General features: G+C 37.3%; 1 protein-coding gene across 1 annotated transcript; it reads left to right on the top strand.

The window, feature by feature from the left end:
- The first annotated feature begins 12,814 nt into the window (after positions 1 to 12,814).
- Positions 12,815 to 14,897, top strand: LOC107821377 (tetraspanin-8-like). The gene is made up of 2 exons (XM_016647814.2): positions 12,815 to 13,469; positions 14,377 to 14,897. The coding sequence occupies exons 1-2, from the start codon at positions 12,972 to 12,974 to the stop codon at positions 14,680 to 14,682; spliced, it is 804 nt and encodes a 267-aa protein (XP_016503300.1). The 5' UTR covers positions 12,815 to 12,971; the 3' UTR covers positions 14,683 to 14,897.
- Positions 14,898 to 15,507: the final 610 nt, after the last annotated feature.

Raw genomic sequence — 15,507 nt, 5'->3', positions numbered from 1 at the left:
CTCAACTGCCTTATCTTAGTAGTGGCACTATTCTGAGAGTAGGTCAACTGAAAAATGGTAGAAGTGCTTCCAACTCCTCCAGCCCTATCGATGCACTCACATTCTTCGAGAGTGGATTTGGAGAAGGTTTTCTTCTTAGTGCCCACTATAGCTTGTCCCAGAGGAACCTTGAAGTACTCAAACACCTTGGTGAAAAGGAATCCATAAGGTAGCCCATGATTACCATCTTTGAAATCTTCTACTTTCTGCATGTGCTCTATCATGATCCCAAGCAGGTTGATGTTAGTGAAGTTGTCCAGTGCTTCCGTAAGGAACAGGTCTACACGAGAAGTGATAGATCTTCTCTCAGCACGAGGGAGCAAGACCTTGTTCACCATCTCAAATACGAATCGGTACACTGGAAGGAGGGCCTTCTTTTGTACTTGTTCCCCTTCTGAACTACTTTGTCCTTCAGGATATCATTTCTAAAGTTTGAAATACAAGTTCCCTGACCAGTCGACAACCCCTCAGCAGGCACACCCAGAATAGATCCCAACAAAGCAGAGTCCATTACTATATCAACTCTATTCACCAATACGCAGATGTGATCATTCTCAACTTTGAAGAAGTCGATATAGAAACTTTGTACTTCCTCCTCATATACTTTTGGAGCATCACCGGTGAACAGATGTGTCCACTGTTTAAACTCACAAATCTCAACCAATTGTCGCATTCCAGCTTCCTCTAAAATGTCAGGGGGATATGTGCGGCCCCATAGCACTTTTTGATTCCTCAATTTCTCTTTCCCAGCACTCTGGGGATCACCAACTTTGGCCTTTTTGGAGGAACCAGGTTCCTCATCAACATCAACTTTTCTTTTGACAGACTTTCAAACATTCTTTCCTTTTTCATCAGACCTCATAGGCTTTTCACCCAATTCTTCCATCACATTGGCACCAGACTCTTCCACCAATTTATCACCAGATTGTTTCACTACATTTTCACTAGAGACAACATCATCAACCTTGTTCAAGCTTTCAGTATTCACAAAAGATCCCTTTTTAGGCTTGGAGAGACCATGCTTATGTAAGCGCTTTCTAGTCAAGGAACCAAGTTCCTCTTCTACTTCATCATCCACAGGCACTGGCTTTTCACTCATAGACTTCCCATCTTTCATCAATTTCCTTCTTCTAGACTTATCTTGGCTATTCTTAAGAGCGGACTCAAGAGCCTCCTTATTTGCAACCGTGTAGTGGGTTGCTTAGGAGTTGGCTTCTCAGCAACAACTGATCTACGCCTAGTCGGGCTGGTAATCGGCAAATCATCAGAATCCTCTTCACTGTCCCTTTTTTGTTCTTCAAACACAGATCTTATCTCAGGAATAACCATACACAGAGGCTTAGCATAGAAATGAGGGGAAGGAGCAGGGTTAGTGCTGACCTGGGGTTCTTGAGAGGACCCCTGAGTTGGATCCTCCGCAGAGGGATCAGGTCCTCCTACAGGTTTCCCAATAGCATTGTCCTGTGCCGATGGTTCAATAAGCAAAAGCTCTCTACCCTCTTCAACAGTCTTGGACTCTTCCCCCTGAGTCTCAGACCCATCCTCACCTCCTTCGATAATAACCTTTCATTTGCTATAGATAACATGTTTTCTATTGCTTCTTTCTCTTGTAAATCCATGGACAATACAGGAGAAGGAGGATTGTTACCGGTGGACTCAAGATCAGGAACTATCTTTGTTGAGTCAACATCTTCAGCATCAACAGTTTTGTCGACATTTGAGCCTTTGTCCCCAAGAACACTGGAGATTTCTTGATTTTCCTCTTCTTCAACTATACCCTTTTCACCCAACTTTTCTGGCGAGGCAAGAGGAGCTTGTAGCCATAAACCTTTTTGGGGTCGAGATTTTGCGGCTTCTAAGAGAACCAGAACTCGATTGCGTAGGTGAGGAGATTGAGTCTAGGGGCAACTCTATCGTAGGGTTTTGACAAGTAGTGGTATCGAGTGAGGAGACTGACATCGGTATTTTAACTAGTGAAGACTCAATAGGGGTGTTGCTTGGAACACTCGAGGTTGCACAATTTTCAGCCATAGTGAGAAGAAGAGAAAGGATTTGGTAGATTGAAGAGAGAAAGAGGAAGGAAAGGTTTGAAGTTTGATGTGAATAGTTATGACAGTGATAGATGTATTTAAGATGGATGAGGGACCGGTTAGAAAGGATGGCAATTTTGGGGAGTCGGGTCGATTACCAACTGGGTGAGATGTTTGGGTTCAAAATATGCAAAGAAAATAAACTGACACGCTGATGATGTGGCATGTGTTTTAACCGTTAAAAATTGTGCATAAGAGAACAGAGAAACTACTAACCTGTGTCAGGAGAACCAGGTTCCCTGACTAACTTTGCATCTGTAAGCTTTGCCCTTTTTACCAGCGTACACTACATCAACTACTTATTTTCTTTGTAATCATCATGTGTGTCTACCTATAACGGTATAGAGATGAGTTAGACTTTGCCAGAAAATACTTTTTAGCTAATTTTACTTGTATATTTCTTTCATAGCCAATCATCGAGGGACCAGGTTCTCAGTTAGGTTTTATCAGCACCAGTGCCAGGAGATTTCTTTCATAATGTTCTCTGCTTAAGGCCTTGGTGAATATATCATCAATGTGATCTTCTGTGCTATAGAATTTCATGCAAATGATCCCCCTTTCAACATTGTCTCTGAGGAAGTGATGGCGCACATCAATGTGCTTAGTTCTCTTATGTTGGACTAGATTTTTGGCCATGTTGAGTGCACTTGTATTGTCACACATGAGGGGCACATAGTCAGAGAACATTCCAAAGTCTTCCAACTGCTGCTTGATCCACAGCAAGAAGCAGCTGCTACATATTTCGCTTCTGCAGTTGAGAGTGCCACCGAGTTTTGCTTCCTTGTACCCTATGAGATTAGACAAGAACCCAGGAAATGTGCCATTCTAGATGTGTTTTCCTGTCTACCAGATATCCTGCATAATTAGCACCAGCATACCAAATAAGATCAAACTTATCATCTGAGGGATAGTAGAGAACCAGGTCCTGCGTTCCTTTGAGATATCTCAATATTCTCTTGGCAGCCATCAGATGAGATTCCTTTGGATTAGATTAAAACCTTGCATAGAGACCCACACTAAACACAATGTTTGGTCTGCTTGTAGTGAAATACATGAGTGACTCTATGATCTCTCTCTACATGGTCTGATTTACAAGGGAACCAGGTTCATCCATGTCTAGACGTATAGCTGTGGAAATAAGAGTGTCAATAACTTTTGATGCTTCCATTCAAACATTTTCAACAGCTCATTGATGTACTTCCGTTGACTTATCAATGTTCCCTTTTGAGATTGCTTCACTTGAAGTCCTAGAAAGAAATTCAGTTCTCCCATCATACTCATCTCGAACTCACTCCCCATGAGTTTTGCAAATTCTTCAGAAAGAGAGCCAGTTGTGGCTCCGAAAATGATATCATCAACATATACTTGAACAATGAGCAGGTTCCTCCCTCATTTCTTCAAAAAACGAGTGTTGTCTATTTTCCCTCTTGTAAAGCCATTTTCTAGAAGGAACTTTCACAACCCTTCATACCAAGCCTGGGGAGCCTACTTTAGCCTATACAACGTCTTGTCCAGTTTGAACACATGCTCAGGATGCTCGTGATACTAAAATCCAGGTGGTTGCTTGGCATAAACTTCTTCTTTTAGGAAGCCATTCAGAAATGCACTTTTAACATCCATTTGGAACAATGTGAACTCCATATGTGATGCAAAGGTAATAAGGATTCTGATAGCTTTCATTCGAGCAACTGGAGCAAAGGTTTCATCATACTCGATCCTTTCATCCTAATTGTAGCCTTGAACTACCAGCCTTGCCTTGTTTCTTGTTGTGTTTCCAAACTCATCAATCTTGTTCCTGAATACCCACCTGGTTCCTATAATGGTTCGATCTGTAGGTCGAGGAACCAGGTGACATACCGTGTTCCTCTCAAATTGATGAAGTTCTTCCTACATGGATGTGATCTAGTCTGCATCTTTTAGTGCTTCCTTGATATTTTTGGGCTCAATTTGAGATAGAAAAACTGATAAGGCAAGTGAGTTTCTGGTCTTTGATCTGGTTTGAATTCATGAATCAAGAGGAGTGATGATGTTATCAAGGGGGTGTGAACTGTTGTGTTTCTAGTTAGACACCTGAACCTTGTTGTGAGAAGGTCCAGGTATTTCTGCCCGTGAGCCTTGATTTCTTCTTGTCTCAGCGTATGGAGTTCCTTGAACAACATCGACAACTCTGTTTTCAGCTTCAGTTATTGTAATTGAGGGACCAGGTTCCTCTCCATCAGTTGGATATATGGTTATAACATCCTCATTTGATTCTTCAACATGGCTTATCATATCATCTTTTCCATTTTCCATCTCAATGATTTCACCTGGAACAGATAAAGGTTCTCCATCTAGGTCAACATGTCTGTCCTTCTCACATGAGAGGTGAGATTCATCAAAGATCACATGTATACTCTGTTCAACACATTGAGTCCTTTTATTGTATACTTTGTAAGCTTTGCTTTGATATGAGTATCCCAGAAAGATTCCTTCATCATCTTTGGCATCGAATTTTCCAAGAGCTTCCTTTATATTATTGAGGACAAAACATTTACACCCAAAAGTCCTTAGATGTGTCAGCTTGGGCTTCCTTCCATTCAGCAGTTCATATGGAGTTTTGTTTAGAAAGGACCTGATCATGCACATGTTCACCAAGTAGCAAGCAGTATTGACAGCTTCTGCCCAGAAATACATTGCAATCCCACTGTCAATCAACATTGTCCTTGCCATGTCTTAAAGTGTTCTATTCTTTCTCTCCACAATAACATTTTGTTGAGGTATTCTTGGAGCTAAAAAATTGTGAGTGATACCATTTCCAGTACAAAACTCATCAAATTTGGCACTGTCAAACTCAATCTCATGATCAGATCTGATGCAAGCTACATTATTACCCATCTTACTTGAATCTTTTTGACGAAGGAAACAAACACTTCAAAGGTTTCATCCTTGGTTCTAAGAAATAGAGTCCAGGTGAATCTGGAGTAGTCGTCAACTATACCGAAGATGTATTTCTTTCCTCCTATGCTTGGCAGCCTCATAGGTCTACATAAATCTATGTGAAGAAGATCAAGTGGCCTTGAGGTACTGACTTCTTTTTTGGGCTTGAATGAGGATCTGACTTGCTTCCCCTTCTACACATGCATCACACACTTTGTGATCCTTGAAGCTTGACTTGGGCAGACCACGAACCAAGTCTTTTTTGACTAATTTTTTCAGCAACGTGAAGCTTGCATGACCCAACCTCCTATGCCATAATTCAGCATCATCATCAACAACACTTAGACGGTTGAGATCACCATTCTGCAGAGACTTAAAATCAGCAACATAGATATTTTTGTATCTTTTTGCCACTACCACCACCTCACTAGACACTAAACAAGACTGTACATATTTTTGACAATAATTCCACCTTGTTTCCCTTGTCACAAATCTGGAAAACACTTAGCAAGCTGTACTTTAATCCGTTCAGATAGTACTCATTTTGATTGAGTGAGAGAGAGATTTCTCAATCCTTCCAACTCCCAGAATGTATCCTTTCTTACCATTTCCAAAGGATATACTCCCTCCTTACAGGGCCTTAAGTGAAAGGAAATCACCTGTACTTCCAGTCATATGCTTTGAGTAGCCACTATCCATGTACCATTGTACGCTACTCCCTTTCACTGTTCCCTCATCATCGTCGGCATCTTCATCATCATCAGAATGAGCCATCAAGGCAAAGATTGAGTCATACTCAGTTGCTTCACTTTCTAATGCCATCATTGAACTATCACTATGATCATTTTCTTCTTCAGATTCGTTGGAGGAGTCTCCCCATATAGAAAGAGCTTCATTCACAACATTATCGGCAACATTCTTTCTCTTGAAGCGTTTATTAGGAACCGGGTTCCTCTTGGATGCTTTGTCAGAGTTGTTTTTGTACTGATCTTATTTTAGGAGAGGGAAATCCTTGATAAAGTGTCCTAGCTTACCATATTTATTATAGAGGTCATAATTTTTTGGCTTGCTAGAACTACCTCTTTTTGGAATGCCTCCATTCCTGCGAACTATTTTCTGGAATCTTCTTGTCAAGTAAGCCATATCACCATCCTCACCACTTGAGTCATTGCTGTCTGTTTTGAGGACCAGGTTCTTCTCCTTTTTGGGCTTTCTTCTTTCATTGTCCTTCTTCTTCTTCATTTCATATGTTTTTAAATTTTCCAACAAGTTTATCTATGGTCAGCGCTTGCAAGTCCTTTGACTCTATGATAGCATTCACCTTGCTTTCCTAGGAGCTGGGTAGGACACTGAAAATTTTTCTAACAAGCTTGTTTCTTGGAATGATTTCCCTAAGAGAGTGGAGCTCATTGATAATAGAGGTGAATCAGGTATGCATATTTTGAATGGATTCATCGTCATTCATTCTGAAAAGCTCGTATTCAGTTGTAAGTATGCCAATCTTTGACTGCTTGACCTATGTTGTCCCTTCATGAGTTTTCTGAAGAGCCTCCCAGATTTCTTTTGCTGATTGGCATACTGATATCCTGTTATATTCATCAGGACCAATTCCACAAACAAGAGTTTTCGTTGCACGAAAATTCTTTTCTATGGCCTTTCGATCAGCATCATTGAATTCCTTCCTCGTTTTAGGAATGGCTATAGCTGGGTTTCCAAGAGTCTTGGTAGGAACAAAAGGGTCCATCACAGATAACATCGCATAGCTCTAAATCTTCAGCCATGATGAAGTTGTGCATCCTAGTCTTCCACCATCCATAGTATTGGTCGTTGAACCTTAGTGGTCTGTAAGTAGATTGGCCTTCTTTGAAGTTTAGCAGAGCAACCATGAGGATCCTTTCTAGGTGTTAACCTGATATAAAGAACCCGCTATGATACCAATTGATAGAATTTAAGGGTCCAGCAAACTATATAGAGAACCAGGTTCTCTATTAGTTTTCCAATAACGCATGCACACAGTAGTAAGCAAATGAACACAGAAGAATTTTACGTGGAAAATTCCTAGTTCGACAGGATTAAAAATCACCACTTACTCTTGTAGGATTTCAACTTCACCACTGAGCAATTTTAGATTACAACATATATAACCTAGGAATTAACCTCTTAGTCCCTCACTAACTTGTAACAACTCTGTTACAAGCCACTCTGTAATAACTCTATTACAAAGACTTTACAACTTGACTAACTCTATCCAAGACACAAACACGAGGGTTTATGATTTACAAAGGGTTTCCTATATAATGCTTCTAAGTAAGCTAAGTAGGAATTACAAATAAGAGATTTTAAAAAGTTACAACTCAACTAAAGACATACAACAACTTGATATGGGGAACTGGTCCGTAGCAGTGTTGTTCTTTATTCTTGATGCACTTGAGAATCGTTTGTTGGATGATCAATCACAGTGAGGGTGCTTGAGTAAATTCTCTAAGTGTTCAAGTTATTTGTTTTACCTTATTTTATGTTAATAATGCATTTGTGACATCACTTAGAATAATGTAAGCAAGTTAGGTAAAAGGCATTCCCCATAAAGTTGACTGCTGTACTATTTCTGTTTGTACAGTCTCCTCGGGAACTAGTAGCTATATGTTCCACTAATAGGTCTCGGAGCCAGACTCGAAGGGAACGACTTTTGTACAAATTTCTTTGAATCCATCCCTTTCAAGATTGGTGGTGCCCCCGGTATCTGATCAATACGGGAGTTGTATGTTTTCACTTTTTTATCATTAGCTTCGATTATCTTCTTTCCTAACTCAATTCTTTTGGTGAGCTCCTCGAGCATTTTCATTATTGCAGGATCAGTCCCTGATTCATTACCATTCGACCTCTTTGGCACTGGCTCGGTACAACGAGTGATTTCTGGCTCGACCCCACTAGGAATTCTATGTTGATTTTGTAACCGAGAAATAGTGGCCTGCTGAGCCTGTAGCATCTCAAATATCACCTGGAGACTAACTCCTCCATCTCCTCTGCCCTATGTACCTTGGCCACCAAATTGGCCTTCCCTGCGTACACTCCCTTCGGGGTCCGCTCCTAGGTCCGCATTATAGAAACGTGTGAACTGACATCGACTGGATTGGCAACTGGTGCTCCCCCGAGATTAGCCTGTGGCACCTCGGCTCCTGGAGCAATTTCATTGTTGTTTTCCCCTTGAAACCCGAGACCATCTTCACCATGTATGGGTGCGTTTTGTGAGTTTGACATGTTTTAACCTGAGAGAAAAGATACTTGACAAGAACAAACGTAAAATAATGTGTGTTATCAGAATCAACACCGAATAGTCAATATTATCCTTAGCCCCACGGTGCACGCCAAACTGTTTATCCTCAAATTCGAATAGCAATTAAACTTATATTGTGGTTTTAAGGATATATGATTTCATCTAATACCAATTGATAAGCAAGAAAATAAATGAATAAATTAAGGAATAAAATAAATCAAACCAGTGTACTAGCCAGGTCTTGGCCTTGATTTGAGATAGTCTCGAGGTGGAACAAAAAGAATAGTAAAAGTTAAAGCAACTCTGTTGAACCGTGAATGAAATAGCAGGAAAATAACAAATGTATGTATTCTTATAAGTAAATCATGATGCTTACAAATGAATAGGATCTCTCTTTATATAATAGAGGAGTCCTAAATAAGGTACACTTCTAATTATAGTAGGAAACCATATTAACATCTAATTAACTGTTGTGGATTGATCCATTCTGAGACTCACGCCACGATCCTTGACCAATCGCGGATATCTCGCTTTTTCCGTTATCAAGCTATACCAATGTCACTCGGAGTCTTTCTCTCTCTGGCCGTGATTGACGTCGACCTCAGTCCGGAAAGATGCTTTGATTCCGGACTCGACGTCCTAGCTCCTTGACTCGACATCCCTACCTTGACCAAAGAATGAAATCGGATAGCCCCAATTTCTACCTGTGTACAACGATAAACATTGACTTACCTCAAAAACAAATACAAGGAGTACAATGATACAGTAAAAGTCATGCTCCGTAAAATAAAAACAACAATTATGAAATTAGTGGTATGAATTCTCAATTATGTTAAGTAAAGAAATGAAAAAAATATTGAATAAACTTCGTCGACACACAATATTATTTTAATAATGACTTCGATTAAATCTTAGTAAGATTACACGTTCAATGATTAGGTAACGTTGAAAATCCAAGCATCAAGATTAGGATTACATCCAATTGAACACACATATAGTCTCAACACAATCTTTTTTTTTTTGGAAGACTACAGTTTTGTTTTCTTGTACTGCTAAAAACAACACAATTTTTTTTCCATATAAAAACAAAACAAATTACGAAATTAACAAATTTCACAACCTCAAGTAGCTTTTTTTAAAGCCAAAATTCAAATGAAGTAAAAATAAAATATATAGGACAAAATAACACTCTGCTATAGGAGAATGACTCCATATATGAATGTTAAAGTGTGTTTAGTTTTCTTTATCAAGATTACTCTCAATCTTGTATGTTGTATGGTTCGTGATCGACCTCCTTAATTGCATATTTGATTCAACATTGGACAACCAACACTCATAAAATGAGTCGTTACATTTGTGAAAAGATTATCCTAAGAGATTTGCTCCAAGTCAAGACATTTCAAAAATTAAAAGAGAGCTTTGAAGCAACTAAAGTTGTCTTCGTTTAACTTATAGGTCACGGGTTTGAGCGTGGAAACAGTCATTAATGCTTGCATTATGATAGACTGCCTACATCATGCTCCTTCAGGTGCGGCCCTTTACTGGATTATGTACAATCATGGAATGTCCGGTGCACCAGACTATCTGATAGAATTTAAAGGTCCACCAAACTATATAGAAAACTAGGTTCTCTATTAGTTTCCATAGAACACACGCACACAACAGTAAGTAAATGAACACAGGGGAATTTTACATGAAACATTCCCAGCTCAACGGGATTAAAAATCACGACCTACCCTTGTAGGATTTCAACTTCAATACTGAGCAACTTTAGATTATAACCTACGTAACCTAGAAATTAATCTCTTAATCCCTCACTAACTTATAACAACTCTGTTACAAGCCACTCTGTAATAACTCTATTACAAAAACTTTATAACTCGATTAACTCTAGTCAAGACACAAACACAGGGGTTTATGATTTATAAAGGGTTTCCTACATAATGCTTTTAAGTAAGCTAAGTAGGAATTACAAATAAGAGCTTTTACAAAGTTACAACTCAACTAAGGACATACAACAACTTGATATGGGAAACTGGTCCGCAGCAGTGTTGTTCTTTGTTCTTGATGCACTTGAGAATAATTTGCTGGATGATCAATCACAGTGAGAGTGCTTGAGTGAATTCTCTAATTGTTCAAGTGATTTGTTTTACCTTCCCTGATATTAATAATGCATTTGTGACATCACTTAGAATGATGTAAGCAAGTTAGGTAAAAGACATTCCCCATAAAGTTGATTGTTGCACTATTTCTATACTGTAGCGTATGCAAGCAGCAACTTTACAGCTGGGGCAGTTGACTTGTATAGTCTCCTCGGGAACTGGTAGCTATCTATTCCCTCAGTTGTTCCTTTTACTTTAAAGAGTTAAACTGTGTCTCCAACTGGAGACTTGTTGATCTTTAAGTTTTTGAGGATGTGTATCAAATTACTTATCGGGTTATTAATAGTAAATTTGTTAGATATCAAAACATTACAGGAATACACATATAAAATATTTCAAAATTGGTACAAAACCTATTTTCATTAAGTAGCGAGTCACATAGTTTGACAAAAAGTCAAAACTAAAGTTACTCTCCTGATTAAATTCATTTTCATTCAGTCCACTAAGATGTCAGTATGGTGCTGTACTATGTGGTTCAGCCAATGGCATTTGTTCTTTAAAATTAACTATTCATTTCACGTGGCAGTTTTCCGTAGGAGGAAATCTATCAAATTCATAAACTCCACATGTATATGGCATTATTATGTTATATTACCAGAAATTAGGAACAGGAAAAGTAACTGAAATTAGAACATGGCAATGCACACGCTTTTTAAGAGAAACTTTGAGAAATCATTATGTTTTAGTGGTTATTAGCTAGTTGTAACTATCATTTACTATATTACTTCGTATAGCTATGTTTTGAAAATTTTTAGAGTGTATTCGATGTATTTAAGCTACTGTATTCATGAATATAATAATATTTTTAGGCGTGAAACAGGAGATTATAGATAAACAGATTTTTGTATTCGAGTATATTCGATTGTATTCATGGCGTGAAACATGAGAATTACAGCTGGATAGATTATTGTATTCGATTGTATTCACGGCGTGAAACAGGGGATTACACAGTTTTTAAACTAAAAGTGAATCAATTAACATAATAGACTCCTAATATAACTCAACAAACTTAATTATAACACATAATTTTTGTATTTTCAGTTATAAAAAAGATTCTCAACCGAAAAATACCCCAAAAATATAGCAATCTTCAGAGAAATTATATAATACATCTGAATACATAAATTATATTAATTAAAAAACATATGAATACATTCATCTATAGTGCAAATACATATGAATACATGCTGCAGATACATTTGAATACATATATACATCTGAATACATAAATTATATTAATTAAAAAAACATATAAATACATTCATGAAATATAGTGAGACATTGAATACAATGAAATACATGGAATACAGCGAGATACACTGAAGTACAATGAAAAAAAGACAGTAAATACAATGAAATACATGGAAATACAGCAAGATACATTGAAATACACTTTAAAAAAAAGTAACAGAATTTTCAAGTTGCTCAGCCCCAAACTCCGTCATCTTTGCTCAAGAACAACCCTAATGTCGTCTCGTCGAGAGGGTTGCGATTGTGACTCGAAACGTCATTGTTCCTGTTACTGTAATACTATTCCGGCCTCTCCAACTTCTAACATTCAAAATGACCACACAACAACCAAATTGCAGCTTTGCAGCGTTTCCCGAAATAGAGAGAATGAAGAAAATTACCGTTGAAACTCTCCTCGAAGAAGACCTCAGCGGAGACGACAGCGACAAGCAGAGAGAATACAGTAATTAGATGGAGAGAGCTAGGGTTTTCCCTTCGTTGAGTAGCCATAGCCACTGTTGTGAGATCGAAATAAAGATCTTTGATGAAAGCTCTTTTATACTAGCGAGAGGATTTGTTTGAAAGCTCTTTTCTTCATACAGTATTTGTTTGGTAATATGTGGCAACAACAATGGTAATCCTTTGGCATGGCGTGAGAAGAAAGAGCGGAGATCCACGGAATGGGGGAAGAGAATGGCGTGTATCAAATTAGAGAAAGAGAACGTGGAGTGAGAAGTTTATATCAAATACAGTAATTATGTGAGAGAAAAATCTGAAAAAGGAGAGAGAAAAATAAAAATAGTGCATATAGTGGCTTAAGGGAAGGAGGTAACCAAAAATAGATATTTTGCTATAAACATTAAAATGTATCTATAGAATATAATTTTTTTAAAATGATATTTATTTAAAATAAATAAGGTATTAACATTTGCTACAGGAGGTAAAATTCTTTTATATTAACCATCGACTGCTTTGGATTAATGAAAACAGCAATATAATTAAATAACATCTCCACCAGACAGACTTCCTTTATTTTCCACCTTTTTCTACGCATTATTCCATATTCTCACCGCCCATTCTCAACATCCTTCATTAGCTACCCAAAAAAAACAGAAAAAATAAGAAGAAATAAATACTACTAAGAAAGAACATACCCTGATCAGGTTTCAAGGGTTGGTTCTTTTTCAACCCTTAGAGATCTGATCTTTCATATAATTATTCATCAATTTTTTTTCCTATCCAAAAAAAAGAAACAAAAAAATGGTTCGTGTAAGCAATTTCTTAATCTCATTTGTTAACTTGTTAACCTTTGTTCTTGCTATAATGGCTATAGCAATTGGCATTTGGGCTAAAGCAGAAGAAAGTAAAAGCCTTTGCCAAAAAGCAATTTACATGCCTTTTTTAATATTTGGGGCATCACTTCTCGTACTTTCTTTAATGGGATTAGTGGGATCTTGCTGTAGAGCCTCATTTTTCCTATGGATATATTTATTTTTTCTGTTTTTGTTCATTGTGGGAATGATTTGTTTCTCGGTTTTCACTATTTTGGTTACAAATAAGAACGTGGGCAAGGCTTTATCTGGAAAGGGAGATAATGAAGCCAAATTTGGAGATTGGCAATATTGGTTGGAGAGGCATGTTGTTAATGAAAAACATTGGGGTGATATTAAGAGTTGTATGGCTACTTTCAAATATTGTCAAATGATTCCACGTGGCAAATCTGCAGATTTTTACAAATATAGCCTCACCTTTACTCAGGTTTCATTTTTTATTGTCTTTACCCTTTCATTAGTTTTGCATGCGGGTTTCCTATTGTTGGGTGTGCGAACAAAGTTTCACATTAGTAGTTGAAAAAATTGACAGCCTACATATAAGTTGTAGGGATCTCTTAATGGTGTGAGGTCTTTTGCGAAAAATCGTGCAGACTTGGGCCAAAGCGGACAATATGACATCATATTAAGAGTATCTTTTGACCATTTTAGCCCAACACCTATATATATCTTGATTTATGCTTTGGTGCACTTTTTCGCTAGACTCGTTTAATACAATGTCGCGTCATGTATGCAGTAGCGGAGCAGGATTTTTACTGATGAGAGTCAAAATATAAAAAAGTAAGCTTACGGAAAAGTTAAGGAATGTCAATATATAATATACATATATATAAATAAATAAATTTATCTAGCTATACAGTGTAGTTTTTCGACGTAAGGATACAAATTGAAACCCTTTCAATACATGTGGCCTCGGCGGTGCATGCGTGGTTCACATAGAGCTTCTATGGATGAAATGATTATACGTATTAATTTCCTTTTAGATGAAATAACGCTTGCTCAAATATATTGAGGAGACTAAACCTTTAGTTGTCAATTGTCACATTGAGTTCTACTCTCTCCCTCCGTTCACTTTTACTTGTCTCCTATACTAACAATATATTTTTTTTTATTTGTCCAATATACTAAATCAAAAAAAACAATCTTTTTTTTCCTGTTTTATCAATAACCCCAAATCATTTCTCAAGATTTTCAAAAATACTATTATTATTATAGTAATACTATAAAATATATACTTCATTTATTTTTTCTTAATGAGTGTGCAAAGTCAAAAGTGAACGGAGAGTATATATTTAGACTTTTGAACATGCTAATATTTTTTTTTTATGGTGCAGTCGAGTTGTTGTAAACCGCCAACTTACTGCGGCTTTGAGTTTCACAATGCAACCCACTGGACAATGCCAAAAGCAGGACCAGCCGTGCCAGACAGTGATTGCAAAACTTGGAGCAATGTTCAGAATGAGCTCTGTTTCAATTGCCAATCATGCAAATCATCATTCCTTGAATCTATACAGAAAAATTGGAACAAATTTGCACTCATCAACTTTTGTGTCTTCGTTTTTATCATCATAATTTACTCTGTTGGTTGTTGTGCTCTAAGGAACAATAGATCAAAAGGATACTATAAACCATACCCTTAAACTTTTCTAAGTGATTTATTTGGTAAGAAGGAGCTTATTTGGCTTGGTTATCTGTGACATTAATACTGCATTTTTGTTTGTGAATGACTTGACTTTGTAAAACAATCTGTAAATTCCAATTTGCATGGATTTGTTAAATTATAGGAATTTTTATAGTCTTTTGTACTGATATCAAGTCTTCGCAGCAAATAAATATTTCCTGAATAGGATAGCTATACTAGGTTTTGGTGTTTTACTATTAGTGCTTCTGTAGACTAAATGTAACTAATTATGTCAAACTTCTTGAGTCTTGTCTGTTTTCTTCCTACAATAACATTACTAATGGACCCCTGTTAATGAACAATTTATATTTGGTTTTAATTTAAGAAGAAGAGCAATTGCGAATAGAAGGGTATCTGCGAAAACTAGGTGGGCGTCTGTCGGTGCGGTGCGGTTTGCAATAAGTTCGGTTCGATTTATTCGGTGTTCGATTATTAATTTGGTGCACTGACAACCGAACCAATATAACCTCGGTTGGTTCGGTATTTAAAACTACGCTTCGGTTGGTTTTCGGTTTTTGTTCGGTCGGTTATTGTCCTAGTTTATCAACATTAAGCATAGATTAATTACACACCGTAAGTGTTATGTAATGTTTCTTCGTTGATAAAAGATGAATCAAGTAAGCTACCTGTTTCTTTTACCATATGTCATGGGCAATCTTCTTTATATTTGAATCACTTTTGTTAAAATATATTGGCTCCAACCACTGCTGCTAACCTTGTATTTTATGACCTTAAAACCATCAAAATAACAAACCTTTTTACAAGGTCATTTTGGATTGAAACT

Source organism: Nicotiana tabacum, chromosome 8, assembly GCF_000715075.1.
Source record: "Nicotiana tabacum cultivar K326 chromosome 8, ASM71507v2, whole genome shotgun sequence".
NCBI classification, from domain to species: Eukaryota; Viridiplantae; Streptophyta; class Magnoliopsida; order Solanales; family Solanaceae; genus Nicotiana; species Nicotiana tabacum.
Note: the sequence above shows the minus strand (reverse complement) of the source record. Positions and strands in the feature narration are given on the sequence as shown.